Here is a 22082-nt window from a genome sequence, read left to right on the forward strand (position 1 = left end):
TGAACCTAAGGTTTCTGAGCCAAGAGGGGAGTTTTTCAAATGTATCAGAATGGTCTGGACATACATGAACTTTCTCTGCCAACATTTATAATTTCATTTTCCTTTAAATGGGACTGGCAAGCTCTTTGACTAATGGAATGAACCAGAGATATGTTACATAAGGTTCAATAAGGAGTTCTCTAAAATTTTCCAGTTGTGTCAGCACAATGAGTCTGACAGCATCCAGCAAGATTCATCTCTCAAACACAATCCAGGATTTCCACAGTTGGCTCCTCGGTGCTCCCTGCAAACATCAGTCCCTGTCTCCTGACCCTCAGCTCACAAGGGTCTCTCTCCACACGGGCTGATGGGTGCTGCTGTCTGTAGGTCCCTTACGCTCCAGCTGCAAGACAGGCAGCAGCAGACAAACCAGCCTGTGGCCCCGGCTGTCATCCCAGAAACGTGCTTATACTGCGGTTGTCTTGTAGCACTTCACACAACAGCTGAGCACACCCACCCTTCATCCAGTTAAGGGGGTGTACACGTAGTTTACGCCTTCAAAGGGAAGAGTAAGGAAGTTTCAGAGGTCACTTTTCCTTCAGTTAAAACTAATCACTTCCTTCACTTTGTGTCATATCTGGAGCAGTGTTGTGAAGATACTTGGATCCCAGTCATTTGGAAATGAGATTTTACCCTTTTGTTCAGCTCTGAAATTAATTTTATCTTCCCTTAGTCAGTGCTTCTATTTAGGGCATAATGATGTTCCCAACTTTCTATACTTCTAATTAAATATTTTTCCTATAGTATTCACCGAACTAGAATCGGTACAACAAAATCCAACTGTGAAAAAACTTATCCAAGTCAAGGCAAACATCTGCTGCTCTTCCCTTAGCCTCCAAGGCAGTCATCTCATTGTAGAAGGCTATTAGGTTGGTCAAGCATGGAGTAACCAACCTAATAAGAAGACCTCATAAATCTCTGCTGACTCCTCCCAATCACCTCCTTGTCCTTCACATATTTAAAGATGGTTTCTAGGATTATTTGCTCCACCACCTTCTCAGAGATCAGGTGAGTCTGACTGGCCTGTAGTTTCCCAGATCCCACTTCTTGCCATTCTTGAAGACAGGAATGGATCTTGCTTTCTTCCAGTCCTCAGGAGCCTCCCTTGATTGCCACAACCTTTCAAAGAATTGAGAGTGGCCTCACAATCATGTTGGCCAATGAGGCATCCCATCATGTCCCATGGACTTGTACATGTTCGGTTTGTTCAAATGTTCCCTGTCCTGATCCTCCTCCACAGAGGGTAGGTTTTCATTGCTCAAGACTTTCCCACTGGTCTCAGGGGCCTTGGATTCCCGAATGCCAAGTCTCACCAGTAAAGACTAAGGCAAAGAAGACATTAAGTATCCTGGACTCTCCCCTACCCTTTGTCACCCAGTCTCCTGCCCCACTCAGCAGTGGGTCCCCATTTTCCCCAGTCTTCCTTTCACTGCTGATGTGCCTCTAGAAATCCTTCTTGTCGCCCTTCACATTTGTTGCCACATTTGTTCCAGATGTACTTTGGCTTTGTAACACCGCCCCTGCATGCTTGGATGGTGCCTCTGTATTCATACAACGAATACTTCCCATTTTTAGCTACTACATGAGTTACAACAAAATTGTTTTTAAAAAAGCAAAGAACAGAACCAGTCATTTCAAATTTTCATTCCACATCTGTGATCTTCAGTTCTGCTTACCCGATCTATAGCGCTCATCCCGTGACCCTGAGGACCTGCGACGGTGATATCGAGAGGAAGAGGACGGAGTAACAGGAGTTCGACGTTCTTGTGGTAACGCCTGGTCCACCCCTGCATTAATTAAAAAAAAACCAAAAAAATTACAACAGCTTATTCTGATTGAGTTCCAGAAGCTTAATAGTGAGGAGTTCAGCCTACACTAGAAGTAGAAAGTGAACATTCAGCAGATAAACCATGTTGTGTCAACTGGTTACACAGCACTTGCCTCTGGTCAGCTTTTCTGGTGTGGTTATTTTCCTGGTTCTCTCTAAGACAACCCTTTTCCAGAAACACAGACTACATAAGAAAAGCATACAGATAGTAAGTTTGGTGATGTTTTGTTTGGTTTGGTTTTTTTTTTCCCAAACAGGTGACCTTCCATAAAGTGGTATTCAAGAAATATTTGAACATGCTAATAAAGGTGGACGGCATTGCAATGCATCTTGAAGCTTTCTTGCAAATTGGTTACAAACAGTTCCTAAGAAAACTTAGCCCGTGAGTATTATCTAAAACCTTGCGCGGTTGGATGATACCAGCTGGTGACAACACAATACTAACCTATGGAAACTATACACCCTGTAGGAAAATAACTATATTAATATCTATAGGCATTTTCAGCTACCAAGGGCCAGAAAGTAAACAATAACTGCACCAAACCAGGCTGAAAATAGTCATCTGTTCCAGCAAAACAACCAAAATAACTCAGTCTTATAATATATAAACCTGCAGCATCTCTGGCCTAAATAACCAGTATTTAAGATTTAAACCTTGTATTCATCTCTTTCTCATAGTGAAATTGCTTTTATTAAAAAAATAGGTATTTTCTTGGATAGTCCTTCAAAGACAGTAGTGGTACCACAGCAGCACTGTATATAAACACTTACAGAAACTAATGTTCCTTGACAACTTCCAGAGAAGAGCAAAGTGAACTACTTAAGCAGGAAAATTTAAGCAAACAATAGGAAAAGAAAGCAAACCTGCACCTGTACCAGTGGGATAATATGTTACCCTGCCCTCTTCCAGAGCAGAACCTGATGCCCACGAGAGATGCACTCAGCTCAGAGTGAATAAAGCACAGAGCTCCAGCACTGGGATGCACAGGGGCGAAAAACCAGAAGTACCTGAAGAAACGAAATGAAGTCTTTCCTACTATTTTTTGCCTTTAAAAAGTAGTTACACACTATGTGTAAATGTCAGGACAGAAGTAAAACCAGCCTCTTGCACCTACGGCTGACAGTGGGAAAGATCTGTTAAAATTACTTAATTAAACGATTAATAATTAAGTATTTGAATGGATAACTATTAAATTGAAATTGGATTTAACAAAACAATGCTCGGAAACATGTTAATATTTTTCAGTTGAAACACAATGTAAAAACTTCCCACTACTATTTCTGAACTATTCAATGCCTGCTAATTGGAGAGGTAAGAGTCTACACTTGTGGAAATAAAAATTTTTATGTAGAATACAGACCAACCGAAAATACTGACTTCAGTCTCAGTTTATGTTTAAATGGATTCTTTAAAATGCATTTTTTAAAAAAAAGTTGGCACTGTACACTTATTCCTTTGTGGAAACAAACTGAACTCAAAATACAGCTTCTCTCTTAAATCTCTGGAATATCAGCTATGTCAAGTTTGCTTTGATTTTGTGGAGATGTGGCTGGTTGGCTAAACAACATACTTGGAGTAAAGTCTCACAGGCGCATATAAGCCAGAGTGAATCCATAAATTTTCTTCTACTCGGATTGTGATTAATAATTCATACTCTTAAATCAAGTAAAATGTCTTCATTTAACTGCTCTGTCTCCACACTATAGTACTGTGAAGTTTCACTTGCCCTCAAGCCTTTATATTCTTTAAGGCAGGTCAACCTAACTTCTGAATCACTGAAATAATCAGAAGAAACATTTTCTCCTTATTTGTTTATTTAGAGTTTTGCCTTCTTTATTGGGTCACCCTGAAAACGAGCAATATAAAGTTAATGCTAAATTAATTCTGATTGAAAATTTTCAAAAAATTATGTTTCAGTCTGTATGAGATGTTAACCACTCTAATTCATTTCAGTCCCCATCCATATTGCTAGGAATGACATACTTCCTGGAAATCACACAGACCTAAAAAATCCTAAAAAAATTCACACCCCAAACAGTGCACCTAAAATTGCTGCTGTGTGACAGAGGTTTTGTGAAGAAAGCAATGCCACAACTTCCCATGGCAAATGACTTGTGTAGAGCAACGGTGTGTGGAGAAGAGCAAACAAAACCAGAGGTGTTGCCAATGAAGTACAACATCATGATTGTGCAGGAAAAAGGGGATTAAATGCATCCTTCCAACAACAAAATCCCATGCCATAGGCTTTAGAAACACTGAGGGGAAATTAAATAGTGAGGAAAAGCATCGGTTTCAGAGGCGTGTAGCTGCTGTAGGAAGACCTTTCAGGTAGACCTGAAAGCCACTGGACAAAACACACTGAGGCCTGTGGTTTCCTTCTCCCGGCCACGTGGCTACGAGACAGCCCAGCTGTCTCAGTCTCTTCTCCCGCAGCTCTGGGCAGTGCACAAAGCTCTTTTCCAAGGTGTTAAAAAGACAGTAGGTGTGAGGCAACCTCACACACGGACCTGCTGTTGCAGAAGACAGCAGGCCACCGCACTGGCCCGGGCGGCACGGCTGCCCACGGCACCCAAACCCTGTGAAGGGCTCATCCCGCTGCCGGTTCACTACGGAGATCGTGCTGTGACTTGGTCTTAACATGTACAGACATCCTTCATCTAATCGTAAAACAGAGACGCTTTAACTAGTTTACCTCCCTCCTACTTTGTACACGTGTGCTTGTTCTTCTACGTCAGTCTGGGCTCACACGAGGGGTAATATGAGGTTTCTTCATACACTAAAGGAGACAGCCCCAACACCCTGCATTAGTTGTCATTTAAGGCTGTAGCAACCTAAAGGAGAATATCAAAATATATTCTCCTTTTATGACGTCTGGGGATCATTTGATGGCTTTACTTCTCACTTGCCCATGAATAAAAAACCACTGAATAAACTTCTACCCAAGTACAGAGCAGGACCTGTGAACTTGGCTCACCGATAGCACTGATATCCATGAGAAAGTTAATTCTGCACTAAAACACAGAGGAGAAGCTCTCCAGGAGCCATCTGTAGGAAGATCTTTGTATTAAGTTCCTTTAACGTAAGCAAACACAAAGCATCACTGTGCTTTGGAGAGACAGTAAGAAACCCGGTGACGGTTCCTTGCTGGAGGGGCTGGAGCAGGAATTCGCCGGCACTGCTGGACTCGCACCTTTGCTCCCCGAGCACCCGCTCCCTCGCGCAGCCCCGACGGTGGCGTGAGACAAAGGACACAACAGCGAAAACCCACACGCTGCCGCTCCTGAGCAATGGGTGGGAGTAAAAGCCACGCAGAATAATGAGCACCATGAAATCAGTGAAGTGCTGCCATTAATAGCGAAGCGCTGTTAACAGCAGAATTGTTCACCTCCATGAAGGCTCTAGCAATACAGCACAGTAACAAGCATCTTTTTCTTTTTTCACTTCTACATCTGAACATAACTAAATAAAAAAAAATGATAGCTTTCACAGCCAGCACACAGGGTCCATGAGTTAAGTGCTAATGCTTGTTCAAGTGCAGCTTGGCCCAGATGCATTTGTGAATCGGTGGCACAACGGGATTTGAGAATTCGTATTGGATCGATTCCTAAATTTAAGGAGGCAACAGAGCAATGAAGGGCTTTCATAAAAGAAAGGACAGTGTCACACCGGTGCCCCACATGCAGACACAATCACAGGCACTGTCAAACTGGCACCAATCTTAATAACGCCATAGTCCACCCCAGTCTTGCAGCTAAAGCAGGACTTTAAGAGGCAAGCATAATTAGCACTAATGGTTGACTTGTTACAAGTCATGAAGAATTTCAGCAAACTATACATGCCTGGAACACAGTTCTTTTACTTAAAAGGCTGAGAAATCAGTGCTTTATGCTCATCACATTGCACATCAGTGTTACCAGGTGCACCGGAGCAAACAGCCACGTTCTTAACACAAGCACTAGTTCCTTTTATCTCATGCTGCTAATGCAGGATTCAGCTTGCAGATTAGGACACCTATATTTAGGTGTTACAAGAAGGTCCTTAAGCTAAGCTCCCCCTATGAAAAACAGAGACCTAGGCCAGGAATCAGGAGTCTAAACAGAGGCGTCCAATGTCTTTTCAGATGTTGTAGACTCTGATACCTGGCTTGACCAGAACGGTGTATGTCCCCTCTAAGTCCTGTTTTACATGTGCTCACTCTGCATAGATGTCTCTGATACCATAGCAAATCCTGAACAGAGTGAGACACCTTCTTCAGGAAACTCAATGAGCCCAGGGGAGCCTGGAGAGCTATGCAGGTGGTCGGTGGAGGTATCTGCTTCGGAATAAGCTGAAAAGCCCTCTGGGTTTCATCAACTTAATTAACGGTGTCCGTTCACATAAGAATGAGAGCTTAAATACCAGGTTCGCAGGCAGACAACTTAATGCAGATATATCAATCTACAAATCCTAATCTGCAAGCTGGATCCTGCCTTTACTGTATTTAGCTAAAAATGCAAGAGCTCAGTAAGGCTACTTATGCAATACCACTGCAAGCTGGATAGTTCTATTTTTAAGTGAATGGAAGGCATGAAACTGTCAGCTGGAAGGAGGCTTCACCTCCTTCTTTCCTTTTTCCTTTTGCCTTCACCTCCTCGTTCCTCCCTTATTTATTACTTCTCTTTTGTAGCTAAATTGCAGTGCCATGTGCTGATAATGCAGCAGTAGCTGCATTGCCCTCTCCAATAGAGGACAATTGTTTCCTTAATGACAGCTGACAAGTTGCTTTGATGCATCTCTTATTCCTCTGTCTGTGTCAAATTTTGGAATCTAAAAATATTTAAAAGCTGAAACGTCTAATTGACAAGAAACAGAAGGCATTCATAGACACAGGCTACATTTTTTGTTCTAAAACTAACTTACGGCATGTGAGCCCAGGAGAGAGAGCTGCAGGATAAACCCAGCAGCTCCAGGGCTAGTGGGAAGGCAAAGAGCGTTTGCAGTGCAGTTTTAAGAAACAGTATTTACCTTCTGTTCAAAGCGTTTCCTGAGCTTCTACGCAATGGCTGGTGGCTCAGCTTTAAAGTGTATTTCGTAAACAGGTTAAATGTCACACCAACCCCATAGAACTTGTTACTTAGCCTGGCATTTCACTCTTCCCATCGAATGTACATCTAAGCAATGAATTCACCAGATAAGCCAAAGGAGACTTAAAATCCAATACTCCCAACCAAAGACATCCCGGCAAGCGGAGGCACTTTCTGCTAGATAAATCTGGAGACAATGGAATTTCTGATTACATATGTTTAATTAACAACCTTTCCTTCACAGGTGAGCTTTCACACTTACTCCTGCACTTGGCTCTGATTTCAAACAATGCACATACTTCAAACTGATATTCTTTCCTTATTACAAGCATTTCCTTGCAAGCATTAAGCCTTCAGTCCCAGCTTAGCATGGCTAATGTGGGCTCCTTTTTTCTCCCCATTATCTCAGCAATAGTGGACATCACATTACAGCTGCAATTCACACCCCATCTCTGATTTCCATTTTTCTCTAGGTTTTCCTACAGCGTCAGTGTAACATTTCAAGATTATTTTGGGAGAGTACATAGTAAAAGTCTATCTGTCCACATGGCAAACACATTCACCAATGCACTGGTCAGCATACACTGCCAGCAGTTTAACACCCTTCTTCCAGCTTTCAACAAAAGAAACGTGGGGCAGACCCGTCCATTTGGACAGTGTTGGGAATTCCAGCAGTTCCTCGCTTTGACAGTGACACCCGGCTCTTCACGTGCCTCCCCTGCTTCCACCTCCTCCACTCCAGCACAGAGAAGCTTGCTTGCAAGGCCCTCAATGGTACCTCTCCTTTCTACACCCCCTTGCTCGCCTCTCACTGAGCCATCTTTTCTCACCCATTTGTCAGATTTTTAGAAAAACATCTTCATGCTTCCTCCTATGCTCTTATGTTTCACAGATGCTCTCCACAAACACCAACAGATATTTCATTGAAATTCTTCAAAGTCTTTGAAAAACACCCCGACTCTGATGTGTACTAAAAATATCCTCCCTCAAAAACCCATCGTGCTGAATGTTGACACCACTACCTGCATAACTAACTGATTTCGTCACGTACTCGTTTCTTCCCTTACACCCAGTTTTTGTCTTACTGTTAGGGTGTGAAGTCTTTGAAGGGAGGTATCTTTTGCTCTGTGGTTGAACAAGGTTTGGTATTATGAGGTCTTGCTGCAGGATAGGAAACTGAGGTGCCATCATAAACCAAAGAGTGTGTAAAACAATAAATCAGCCCTAAGCATGGCAAAAGCCAAGCAGTAATCATGAAGCTTTAAGTGATGGCATGAAGTGGTAGTTCTCAGATGCTTTCAAAACCTCTCCTTTTAAGTAAACTAAGCTCTGCAAGGCATCCACCAATTCAAATCAAAACTCTTTTTTAAAAACAAGACTCACTAAGCGTTCATCTATGCACTGCAGTTTCTCATCTGTGAAACATTCGTCACGCTCTTTTCAGAAATGTGTCCATGAGTTGTGCAATGCAGATGTCTTTCAGTGAGATCCATGTTCTCAACCTACATATATGCTTTGAAATGCTCCGTCATGGTTGTCCCTTGGTAAGATCTTTAAGAATTAGGAAGGTAGATGTGATAGGAATACTCATTATGATTAATAAAGTGAATATGTGAGGTTTTTTTAAATTCCAGAATCAAGCTTTGTTTAAACATTTCCTTGCAATCCTTCCAATCCAAATAATGTTGCAATCCACATAATGTCTGTGGAAGAGAAAATGACATTGTAATCGCCAAGCTTACATTTAGTGCCCAAAGGGCTAGCAGTAGGAATGGCTGAAAGGAAACGTATACATGCATACACACAGAAAAGTATGCAAATGCATGCACACATTACAGATATATATAAGTAAGCGTCGCATTAATAACAGAGCCTATGGAAATTGGTCCCTGTAATTCTACGGTAATTTCTTCATAAGGCAAAGGGATGTTGAGCGCGTTATCTCCTCTGCCCGCGCAGCCTGGAGCCGCGCGCTGGTGCGGCCGGGCTCCCGCAGCGGGAGATGCTGCGATCTGTCTCCAGGCCTGCGGAAGGAGCAACAGGGGCCTTTTAAACACCACATCTCACAGGTTTATTAGCCATAATAAATAAAGCACTGGTGACTGGTCTACATGGTTACGCTACAATTAGAGCTACACTGGTGGTTCCAATGATGGGAAATTGTGGAAAGTAATCTAGTGTAGACACAGCACTTGATTAAGAGAGAATGAACCACCCATGTCTAAGCTGTTAGAAGCAAAGCTTAATTGATAACAACATCGTCTCTGTTCTGCGAATGAATAATCAAATTTCCTGGCAAAAGGCTGGAAGCAAACTGGGAGAAAACACAGCTTATGGGGGATGCAGGTAATTTAGTTATTTTCCTTCTAGGAAGGGTTCCTCTTAATAGTGTGCATGCAGCTGTCCACGTTATCTTACCCAGAACTGACTGATCTAATCAAGACAATCTTCAGAAACGTATTCTGAAAGAAATGCCTGTTTAAGTGGTTGTTCTTTCAGCTCTTGGCTGTCAGGGCTCCTCCACAGAGGCAGCAAGAGGAAGGTCACAGCACGAGAGAGATTGGGATATATGTGCAGATAAGAAAGGCCCGGATTCACTGTTATTTTCAGATCTCTGACATACGGGCACGCCAAGAAAAGCAAAACTATTCTGTGCACAGAACATCTCCAGCTACAAACTGACATCCTGAGAAAGCGTTTTGAGGAAACAAGGCTGTACTTTTGTCTCCCTAAGTTAAAGCAGGTGGGGATTTAATGGGAAAAAAAAGGGGGCTCCTCCTATCCCTTCTCCCATTAACACTGCCAAACGTAGCATATCCGTTCCGGATTTCTGGATGTTCGACAGCCCAGCTGGAACCATACAAATGTCCTTCGCATATGTGCAGTCTGTGCAGCATCTGGATGTGTCAGGCTCACTGCGCCTGCACTGCGGAGTCAACCAGCACATCCCCCATGTGTCAGACTCAATGCACATTTGCTGTATAGCATATGTGACAATACACTCTCTGGGACTGTCCTGTCAAAAATAGGGAGCCTAAGGGTGAACTCCCACATTACCTGGTATGCCATCAACCATGTGGCTGCCCAGCTTCCCCTTTTGGATTAGGATTATCCTGAAAAGTACCAGCGCTCCTTTCTAAAATGACAGCATCCCAATGAGCACAACGAAAATACCTCTGGTATATGTCAAGATATATATATATATATGTATGTGTGTGTTTATATATGTATAACATAAACTTCAACTGCCTACATTTAGCACTTGCGTGGTTTTATATCATTAATTCAGTTAAACCTGAAATTGCAATTTAAATTTAATCATTCCCACTTTGCAAAAGTCTTGGGCAAAGGAAGTTAACGATGTCAGACTGAGGGAACCTGACTTAGAGCAGCCCTATGTAAGATGAGAAATACAAACACCACAGTAAGAATCTGATATGGATCTCCTTATAGTCTTGTAGCAAATTGGTTTGAAAACGACTGGGGAAGGGTGTCTCAAAGGGATAACCTTTTTACAGGTATGTCTCATCCTGACAGAACTGCAAATCCTCTCTTCCCTCTAGCCACCTCTTACATTGCGTCTGGACCACCTTGTGGGAGTGTGGACAAGCACACAGGTAAGAGTGGGATGTCTTCTATGTGCCCACATCTGCCAATGAAAACCTGGTGTCCTGGGGGCCCGTGAATCCTCCACAGCCTTGCTACAAACCCCGGGAGCGGGAGCAGGAGCAGGCTGCCTGCCACCAGCCGCCCGCCACCCCAGCGGGCAGGATGGGTACCTGCTGAAGGGCTCAGCTAATTGGGGTCACCCCTTGCCTGTCCACGCTGCAGCCACATAGCCCCGCAGAATGTTCTTCCTCCAGTCTGCTCTACCAGCCTTACGCCTATTCCTAAAAGTCAACTTGCTTCTGAACAGTTTGGATGTGAGTGGAGCTTGGGCGGAGATCTCTACTTGGAAATTGCACAGAATTAGGGGCGCTTCGATTTTTACAGCTTCCTCCAGATTCTAGTGGGTTTGGGCCTGTCCAGAGCTCTGTAAAAAGGTAGTGCCAAAAAGGGAATGAGAAACACACACCTTCCTGGGTTTCGTCAGCTTATTGTATGAAACTTCTTCCAAAGTACCCACAGTATGGAAGCTAGAGAGATGTTAACATGCTCAAATGTTACTAAGAAGGACTATTTCTTCTCCTTTCCCATCTCTTCACTCTTAGGCAGATAAAAGTCGGTAACAACCTTCCAGGTGTTGTCCTTTGGTTGTCCTGCCTTGTCAGTGGCAGCTCCTAGGCTATCATCTTGATGTAGGTGTCTACCAGAGGCTTCCAGATGAGGCACAGTTACAGACAGATACGGACTGGAAAAGATACATTCATTGTGCTCACCAAAACGAAAATAAAAGAGAGGCCGGTTTCCTGCCGTGCTGGCTGCTCTCTCTCTAGCGGCCGCTTCCCGGATGTCACAGACACCAATGTTGGCAGTGCGGAGCATTCTTCTGGCAGCTCCTTCACTGTGTTGCAGTCTACACCGTACCGCGGCAGCTCCATTCGCTGCTGTAACAAGTTGAAAAAAACTAATTAATTCACGTTTAGTTTTTTTACATTTGTTACAGCAACGAATGGAGCTGCTGCCCCCATGCAGTAGAGCACACACGCACACGCACGCACAGACAGCACAGGACACTCACGGAGCCAACGCGGGTCAATGTTCCACTCTGCCAACATGGGCATTAGTAATGTCAGCAAAGGTGCAGTGGCAGGACTGGATGTCCCAACACCGGGGAACTGCCTCTGGATTTCCTTTAGTTCACTGAATGCAGTCACAGAATGCAAATCCTTCCCCAATGCCTCCAGTCCCAGCGAAAGAGCCATGTCCGCTTCCACACTGTTTCAGAATATCTCTAACACATCTATTCCCCTTCAATAGCAAGATACAGGACCACCCAATCTTGTAAACTCTTGCAGTTCCCCATCAAAACAGATTACAACAAAGAAACAAATGACTGATTGGTCACGTATGTGATTGCTCAGATATTAACAGAGGCTTACAAAAGGCAGCATCTGTTTTGCTATCTTATTTCTTGGAAAGGATTATTCTCATCCTTCCTAATGAGCAGGGACCTCAAGCCGTTCAGATGAGTAAAGTCTTAGAAGGAAAGTATCAAATTGAACTCTTTCAGACTTTGTCCAAAAGGTAACACAACAAAACAAACAAAAAGTACAAAGACAGCAAAGACCCAAGCACAAATAATTATCAGTTTCTGGAGGAAAATGATACAGTAGAAGCAGTGTCTTCCACTATAATAACATAATTCATTTAGCCATCAGCTAAACAACTGAGCTCGATGTACATAGAAGAAAACAGAGGACATGATTTCAGTACTTCTCTTCATCTCATTATACTCTTCCTTCACTCATACATATCCCACACTCCCAGTGCAGGATTAACTGGGAAGTTGTAGAGCACAAAAAGTTCACTCCGTTTTGTCCCATCTTTAAAACAGCCCTAAATCAGCTACAATCTCAGTCACGATCTCTTCAAATCATTGAATGGACCCCCCTAGAGGACTGGCTTACAGAGATCTCTCTACTTCTCCTTACATTGGAAAACTTTAGTATCACAACAGAGACCTTGAAAGATAAACCTGACGGGGTTCTCCACCTTCTCTCTTCATGACGAAACCCCAGCAGTTTCAGTCACTGAGACAGTTTGACCAGAATACTATGAGCTTTGTGTAAACAACTACGGGTACGAACCCCACGGCTGTGCTGAGGATTACTGTGAGGGAACAGGCTCTCTGTAACTCAGCAAACCTAAGCAGGTCTCGTGAGAACATACCGTGAAGGCGACTGTACGTCTGACAGTCCGGTCAGACCAATAAATACCCAGAAATTTAATAACTGCACCTCTGGTATTGTAATTCCGCTGATTCGATTTGTTTCATTCTCTAATGGCTCCCAGTGCTTAGGAAATGTCACAGACACCCTGCAATCAGACTGCATTGCTTCTGAAAACGGAGGTGTCTCTAACACTGATCTCTTTTGTGGAGCTCCCACCAGTGGAGCAGACTGAGTGAAATCCAAAGGCACAAAAATGCCATTCTGCTACGGAGCTGGCTAATACATATACACCTGAAGAACAGAGCACAAGGTGGTTCCTCCACACGTGAGCGGTTCAGATAGAAAACCATCAACTCCATCATAAAGGCAGGATTTTGTAAAAGAGGTAGGAAACTAGTTCCCAGGCCTGCAACAAAAACTGCGCTCAGAGGATAGCCAAGCTCAAGTGGAGCCTCCATAAGGTGAGCAAGATGGCACGAGTGTGTGGAGCACACAAAATGGAGACCTACACCAATACCTACAACTACACATTCAACTACATGATCCAGTGCCTTGGAAGAGTGAAAGAACTCTGAAAAGTTCTTGTATATCATTTCAACGAAGCAATACGTTATCAAATTTAATCTGATGATATTTTTACACCTTTTGGGCAAGTACACGCAACATATCCCTCAACTCTGAGACCAGATATCTATAAAGGATTGATTGCCCAAGCTGAACTCTAGGGATGTTGCTGGTCTCTCTAGTGCCTTCAAAAGGGAGATTTGGACAAAAAATCCAGAAATTAAGGAAGGTACAAAGCTCCAAGGTTCTCTTCCAATCTTGTGTATACCTCTGTTAGGAACGTTTTACTTGGCTGAGGTCACGATGAATTAGGACATCACGTTTTCCACTGTATTTTTGCATTACTTCTAACAAACAATGCCTCTCTAATAAGCCTAGGCTGATTTTATTTTCCAGACATGACTGCCAAGCCCACAGTAACGTATGTAAAAAATGTACACGCACATCAAAGCAGACATATATATAAATATATACATAAAATGGATGGAATAAGCTTTTTCTGCACAACAATAGCTTTGCTTCTGCCGCATACGTTTCTTCAGAGATGCAGATTTTTACTGTGGCAACTATCAGTATACTTGACATCTCCATATATCGCAAGCACAGATACACGTACCGGGAGGCTGTGGCAGGTAGGCCCCAATTAATTTTGATCTCTTCTTTTCATATCCCTTCTGTGTGATGTCACCTGCCAAGAAAGGAAAAGGAGAATCAGTAAGACATGGATAAAGACAGTGTCTAGCTGCTGAATGGCAGCACCATCAGCTTAGCCACCACTGCACTGTTCGTCTGTCTTGACAAGTATAATGAAAAGATGAAAAGCACGGTATGATCATTCCGCCCAGAAAAAAACTCATTTATGCCAGAACCATTCTGACAAGTAAATACGCAGCCTTGACGTGTTCCAGCACCGGAGTCCAGTGGCACCGAGTTTCAAAACCATTTTCAGATGCTGTCACACAAGCTTTCAAAAGCTACAATGACCTTCATTAGGTTGATAAACAATGGATTATATAGAGTGCGTGGGCCTGTAGTGGCTGGCAAAACACATAGCTGATTAGCATTTTCTATCATTAATAGGATTTTTCTAATCAAGCATGTAAGGCACAAAAGACTTGAAATTGCTGCTATATCATTTCTGCAATATAAATGTTTTAGCTGATTTCTAAGCAGTACTGAGAGGAACAAAACCAAACCAAAACAAATCTACCACAGATCCACTAGAAAAGAGTAGCATAAAGACTCTTTGTCTGACTTTCCACTTAAATCTCAAAAAAACCCATTTTGTAGACAAATGTTTGAATTTCTTAAATTCAATTAATATGATCCTTCACTGTATCTGTAGTTTCCTGAAGTAACTTTTTTTTAATGTAAGGACAAAAAATTAATTTTCTATAAAAGCTTCCTAAAAGAAAGTCATGGATAATTAGATATGTACAACAAAACACATACTTTTAGTCTTATTAGAGTTCAGGAGAGGTTTGGCAGTGAAGTTGTGATACAGTCCAGGCTCTGGAGCTCTAAATCTACCTTTAATGGTTAAAATATTTGTTCAAATACAATTCAAATATCTAGATTCTTCTTTCCAAATGTGTAAGCACAGATGCAGGCACACACATGTACACACTAAATTCAATACAAACTGATTTGGATGCTAAAAAGAGTGATAAGTTTTGCAATTAAAAGATTTTTGAAATAACACCATATTCCCTGCCCTTTCAATACGCGCATCTGCTATTGCGACACTCATCACGCAGGTAAAGTTCAGTTGCAACAACTGGACTTGTATGTTTGTAAAAGGCTGAGGACTTAGGAGGGCAGAAACCACAAAAAGCAGCAGAGCTTTGGCAGTCACGTTCAGGTACATACAGCAACGCGTGTCTGTTCATGTTCTGACACCCCTCTGTTCAACCTTCAGCTAAGGAGACCATTTGGCAAGAAATGCATACGCATTTCAGCCCAGCCCCGCTGGTCAATGGATGCTAAATTAGCACTGACGTATAGAAAGAGCTCCCTGTGGTTTCGTCTGAAATCAATAACTACATGAAAACACCTTCAAACATTATTCCTTGATGAAAGACCTTTTCTTGGGGATGGTTCCAATAAGCAATAAGAAGGCAAAATTCTCCAAGCCTCAGTGTCCCGAGTCAACCTCTGGCCCCCAGTTAAAAACCAGGGCTTAAAATAACCCCTGTCCTCTCCACTACCCTATCTCCAACTGCTCTACAAAAGGAGTCAGCTAAATATCTGTGCTTTTAAATGAGGATGGTGAGAGTGAAGCACTTCAAATGATAACCGTCCCATATTTACGCAGGGAAGAAGTGGCAGACTTGGCAAGAGGACCCAAGCTTTTAAAGTTCAGACCTACTGACTCTTCAAGCGTGTTTCTTCCCATTTTGAGTCCTTCTGGCATGTATTCAAACTACCCAAACAAGCTCCCTCTCCACTGCAATCATCAGCTTCTCACAAAACCAGACAGTAGCTATAGATACCACTTCATTAAAATGTTTTAATGAAAAAATGTGTTTATTTCTATTTGAAAATTAGAAAATAAGATTTAAGCTTTCTTTTGAAGTTTTGCTAAACAAATTACCATTTATTTCCTGTGTTCATCAATACTGAATTCTTATGCATTCCAGACACATCTTAATTTGATTAAAAATTTGGTGTTCTTATTTTACTATCGCTCTCAAAGGAGAGCAGAGATATGCTATGGTGAACCACAGCTCCACTGTGGTATGTGCAAGCTGGCAATGCCATTTTAAATATGAACTATTACCAACAGGTGCCTAACTATTTATTGGTTACTCTTCCACGTACATGGTGGTACACGCACATGCGAATCGATATCTCAAGCTATACATTCTAGACATTGCTTATGCAACCTGCACCCAGTCCTGCTATTTCAGTTTCTTCCACTAGTTTCTAAACCTATACTATCCTTAATGGAAAGAAATGAAGAGAACAAGCAATTTCTTTGACACCCAAGTGGGAAAGATAAATATCAAGTGTTATCTTTCGTCAATAATGTTTTCATTGAAATCAGTATCCAGACTCACTTGTTTGAAGTTCATCACATAGAGGAATTATTCTGAGAAGAAACAATGGTGACTCCATTCTAAGGTGGGATGAAGTCAACAGTACCATGTAGTCTGGGGAAGTACTATGATTTATTTATCAGGATTAGTGGTATTTGTATTAATATGTATTTTCTCAGGTAGACAGACTTCAGAATATGCCATTAAAATATTATTACAATATATGCAAAAGTATTGCATTTCAAAGCTATGTTGAACTCATTGTATAAACTCCCAACATATACTAAACACAGCCCACCAGAAGTTATGGGAACATAAACTCTGTTCTTATCATAAATTACCATTCAGTAATTTTTTTAAACACAATATTAAGACCTTTGGCCTATGTCCTTTATTCCTTTGCAAATTAATGGAATAATTTTACAAGTATCACATAAGCAACAAACTCCTTACTAGTCAGCTTCACCTAACTCATGCTCTTCCACAGCACAATATGGAATTTAGGCTCAGGTTTTGGAGAATATCAACAGGATTACATGAACTATACTTCCTCGCCACGAGAATACAGGATTTATGCTACCTCTCTGTTCTTAATTGACCTTTCTTCTCTTGAGAAGCCAGCAGGACTTTGCTGCGTGCGCTCAAAGTCCACCTCCAAAGACAGAAGGGAAAAGGGTCTCAAACCCCAGTGTCTTTCCAGTAGACTGTTCATGTTGTTTCTTCTACTCACTACATTAATAAACTCTTAAAAGCCTCTGCAAATTCAGACCTCCTCGCTGCATCACTCTGCTCCATCTGCCATCTCCTTCCTCAGCCCTCCCCCTGGCCCTGCTCTCAACTGCCCTGCCCTGATCCGCTGCTTCTCAGCTTCATCCCACGGCTGGTCCCCAGGCCCTCCTCCTCCTCTTCCTCCTCCTCCCCTTCCTCCCAGGCCACTTCACTGCACTCAAGTTTTTCAGCCTCCTATTTGCATCGGTATTCTCCAGGTTTTTTTTTTCTTCTGGACATGTTGCTCTTTTCCTCCTCACCTCCCCTGGTGATCTGACAGGTTTCCACCCTAGGAGGGCCACAGATGGATGTCCTGGAGGGCATTGGGTCCAAGGGTCAGCGGAGAAGAAGAGCAAAGCACAAGCCTGAGAGATCCAAGCTCAACAACAGTAACCAACAGTGAAAAGGCAGCAAATTCTACCCTGATTTTTTCCCCAGCCATATTTAAAATTGACCATCGAGGACTTCTGAACAACAGGCATACAGACACTGATCTTCTTCACACAAAGCAAGTTCACTGATTTCTAATCTTCCAGGGTTTTTTTGGGCACAAGAAGAAAAATAACATTTTTGCAAGGAAAGGGACAGCACAAAGGAAAAACCACCCGACCCTCCAAGGAAAAAGTTTGCCTGTCTGAGAACAGGACCAGGGCCCTGGCACTCCGAAATCCTGTTCTCATCTCCGTACTTGTGATTTGTGCCCATGTTTCTGCACCTTCCAGAGCTGCAGATGCAAACGCTCTCCCACACTGCCGCTCACAGACAACAAGGATTTTGGAGCTGGATTTAGCAAAGAGGCGCTGTAATGTAAGTTCATTTGACTATGCTCACAACTGCTACTGTTCGCATTACACCCTTGGTTTTCTCTGAAAATTCGCTGTATTTTTCTCTGTCCTTTAACGGCATTGGATTTCTGTCTCTTTACAAAGACGGCTGAGCAGGAACCGCGGCACACACGCTCATCGCAAGGGAAACACAGAGCCCCTGGGGACACTCCACGTTGTACAAGACATTTCCAGGAGTAATAAATGACTCTAAATGTTGAAGTCGTTCCTCTTATCCTACCCCCTTTCCCGGCCCCTCCGTGAGGCAGCTTTATCCATTTGTGTGTCATGAACTAGGCTGATCATGGAATTACAACATAAAATGAAAATTTTAAAAAGGCGCATTTTAGGAAATCAGCAAAATATTGACTTTTTAGTGTTTTGTTGAGGGGAAGGTTATTAAATGTGAGAATACTCACACATGAAAAATATTTGTACATTACCACCCTGCTTTAAAGCATTTACACCTTAAAAGCTATGAGTGGTTAGAAACGCTGCTACCATAGACAAATAAGGTGCTGTGCTACTTTCGTGGAAGTAAAACATTTAAAGTCGATACAGTATAGAAGCTTCCCTTTCAACTGAAATATATATTAGTTGTCATATTATCACTTCCTGAACGCAAATGTGTTCAGTCCTGATGGACTGCTACCATGATAGACAAAGTAAATTTATTCAAGCAAAAGATAACAGCATTACACAGGGGGGTTGGAAATTCAACCAAACACAGTATAAGACAAATTTCATCCAAATCTTTCCTTTTTTTCTGGATGGTGCCAACACTTCTTGCAGATCTCAGTCTTTTCTGACACAGCACAGGTGAAAAGCTAATGATAAAACCAGGGACTACAATCACCTTGTTTAGTGCGGTAAAAACTGAATTTCATGTTCAGTGATCTCGAAGTCTGACTGACGTTGCTGGTTTTCACTACGCATGCCAAGTTTCAAAATGAAATTTCAGACTGGGACTTTGAATTAGTTTAAGGCACTTGTGGAAAAATCCACCATGGGAAATAATGCAATCAATAACTCCTCTCAAATACAGACTAATGGAGAGCTTGCCGGTGAGTGCCTTTCCTTTGCCCATGATTTTCTGCCCTCTAAAGATTCAATTTTCTGTACGACTTGTTTATTGCTGATGACTCAAATTCAGTGTCAGCATCTTGGCAAGAGGGATTTGAATGAAACAAAGCTCCTCATAAAGAGAACTGTGACTCATTTACTTCTCCCACTCATGATGCAGACAGTCTCCCTGTCTGGTCTTCCAAAAATATGCCAAGAGACAAAAGCATTTCATTTTGGATGGTGCAAGTACAGAGATATCAAAACTGCACAAATATATCTCATGTAGCACGTACATGAACACAAAAATATATATCAGGAGCTGTTTTGTTTTCCAATGTATTTTTAAAAAGATGTTTAACCCCATCAGCAGCTTCGGAAACTACTCAGAACCATGACAAAGAAACAAGTGGTAAACTGTGGCACCGGGCAGAAAAATTAATGGGATCCCACACTTTGACTGCAAACAGTATCATAAATTACAGTACTGCTCAAGTGCCTTTAAGGGGAGTACGTTGCAGCTTAAAGGCTTCAATGATAATTTTACCTACGTATAGCTGAATTCTATTTTTTCCTCAAGGATACATTTTGTTCCTGTATGTTGCAAGCAAAGCAGAAAATGGCTGAATTTCAATGACAGATAAGGAAGAGTGCTCTGTGTGTACTTTACAGCTTATAATGTTTTCTAAAGTGGCTTCTAATTCAGGAAAAAAATATTTAAACAGATTATGCTATTAACAGATTAGATGGACTATATTAGCACTGCTAAAATAACAGATACAAGGTCTTTTGAATTTTAAAAGTATTCCTCTTCAAAATAAATGCCTTCTTGCCATTCTTTTGACAGACAAATTAAATACCTGTTGTAATATCTGCTAAATTTTTAATTTTAATGCAAATTCTAGATTTTATTTTAAAAGCTAGTAGTAAGTGGATGCTTTTGAGTACCTCCACCTTGAATCCCGTAAGACCCCTCAATGAGTTTCCCCACTTACTTGCTGGTCCCAAAGTCTTCAGCACGTTTCCCCAACACCCAAAATACTCCGGGGCTTCACAGGGAAGAAGAAATCAAGAAGAACTCTCCTGGAAAGAACCCTGAAACACCTAACCAAAGCCAACTAAACCAGTGCAGGGGATGTTCTGACTCAGACGCTGTGCGCCGGGCCGAGCCGGGTCCCCGTGGCCGCGGCTGCCGGGGGAGCAGCCGGGGACCCCCCGCCTGGGGCGCCGGGACCGCGCGGCCCTCGGGCATCCCCCGGGACGCAGCATTGCTGCCGCACGACTTTTATGGCCTGCATTACTGTAAAGTAAACAGAGGCCGGCGGAACGGTGAAGGTTTCCATTCTCAGTGGCAAGAGATTATTTCATTATTTAAAGCTTTAACGAACACTTTATATAATGAAAGCGATCCTTGCCATTTTTGGAATTTTATGGCTGTTAGGACCCTTCATAATATTGTTTTCTTTCTTTTATTGCTTTATAAGGCTTATAGGGCACCCTTGAAGTGTATATCCTCTTTGCAGCTGCTGGAAGCTCATCTTTCATTTCTCCACTCGCTTTCCTGTGCCTATGAGGCATTTGCCTGTTCTAGTTATTCTCCCTGTCTCTAACGCAAACCGTGCAGAGTCAGATCTTGCTCATGATAAAAATAAAATACAATTCTGAAAAGCATGCCTGAGGAAACATTCCTGATAAATGTTATTTACTAGACAGGCTTTATATTTCAAGTTAGAAATGTTCCCTAAAGAAAGATAATTACAGCAGTAATTCCACTTATCATTATTTAGAATTTATAGTTCAGAGCAAATCAGACATTTCCATAAATGTTGCGCTGCACTGGGTACTGCAAATTTGTGTCACGAGTTTTTCCCAGCACTGAAAATGTCTTGGGGAAATAATAATAAAAAAAAACACCACCCAAAAAAACCACATCACAAGAGGAGGAGGAATCTTGAAGGAGGAACATATAATGGATGTATGAAACAAAATTGAGAATTCAAACCAGCCTGGAAGCATATTTGCTCCTCTGGGCAGAAAAATATACCCAGGCTTTCCAAAAGGAAATCCTGCAATAGCTAAGTCAAATGATAAAATTGATCAATAGGGAAATTTCTTATTTTGCCATTTCTCTAGGAACCAGCCTATGAAAACAACCCTCCTGCTTGTGACCTTGTATTTTTATTTATTTTTTCATTACTTTGGTCCTGACTAAGTTCAACCAAAAAAGTCCAAATGGGTTAATCTCCTTGGAAGAGAACGTAAATCTTCTAAAAAGGAACAGATCTCTAAATCCGTCATCCATAATTTTGCTTCCAGTATTCTGATGCACCACAGTGTAACTGCAGAGCTCCTCACAAATTTCAATTCAGAACACAAATCTGGAATTCCTATTTTCATATGCTGGGAAAAAAAAAATCAAACCAAACCAAAACAATGCCTTTCCCTGATGTATTGCAACTTTCTCCCTTTTGATTTGGGTTTACCATAAAGCTTTGTGTTTGAGATTAGTTATGCTAGTCAATAATAGAAGTGTTTCAGCACTACCAAAATAACTTTATTTTACCCTAATGTGGGTTAAAGACATTACATTGATTAATTAAAAAAAAAAAAAAGGTATGTAGAGCAGTTGTACTATAGTATTAGAATGCCAAAATGTCAAAATCTCTTCCCACAGTTTTTGTAAAAATAGAACCTCTTCTGGGCAAAAAAACCCCTTCATGCAAATGCAAATTTCCACATACTTTGACAGCTGGATGCAAATGCAGAAAAGCCCAGATTTCTTAACTACCATGGGGAAACTGAAGCAGGAATACTCCTTTTCAAACAATTAGAAGACCACTAATGGTTGTGGAAGAATATTGAGGAGTTGTAAGTAGTTGCGAACAGGAACTTGAATTACCATAACGACTATGCTGAGTGACCATAATGTCTTTAAAAATGCATCACTTGGGACATCATCGAGCTCAATAGTCTGGTCTGCCATTTTAGTATGCCATGTTTTGTTACGCGACATGCGATTTTGAAGAACTAAAAAAAAAAAAGTAATCATTTGTGGAGGGAA

General features: G+C 41.9%; 1 protein-coding gene across 7 annotated transcripts in view; it reads right to left on the reverse strand.

The window, feature by feature from the left end:
• DIP2C (disco interacting protein 2 homolog C) overlaps positions 1-22082 on the reverse strand; it is a 323874-nt gene that overhangs the window by 133802 nt on the left and 167990 nt on the right. For 5 of the 7 annotated variants that reach the window (XM_065627302.1, XM_065627296.1, XM_065627297.1 and 2 more), the window contains exons 2-4: positions 13946-14017; positions 11311-11478; positions 1716-1826 (exon numbers count right to left, since the gene is read on the reverse strand). In XM_065627302.1, coding sequence (XP_065483374.1) covers positions 1716-1826; positions 11311-11478; positions 13946-14017 — 351 coding nt within the window. The remainder of the gene's footprint in view (positions 1-1715; positions 1827-11310; positions 11479-13945; positions 14018-22082) is intronic. The other 2 variants (XM_065627299.1, XM_065627298.1) reach the window with 1 other exon arrangement.

Source organism: Caloenas nicobarica, chromosome 2 (genome assembly GCF_036013445.1).
Source record: "Caloenas nicobarica isolate bCalNic1 chromosome 2, bCalNic1.hap1, whole genome shotgun sequence".
Lineage (NCBI taxonomy): Eukaryota > Metazoa > Chordata > Aves > Columbiformes > Columbidae > Caloenas > Caloenas nicobarica.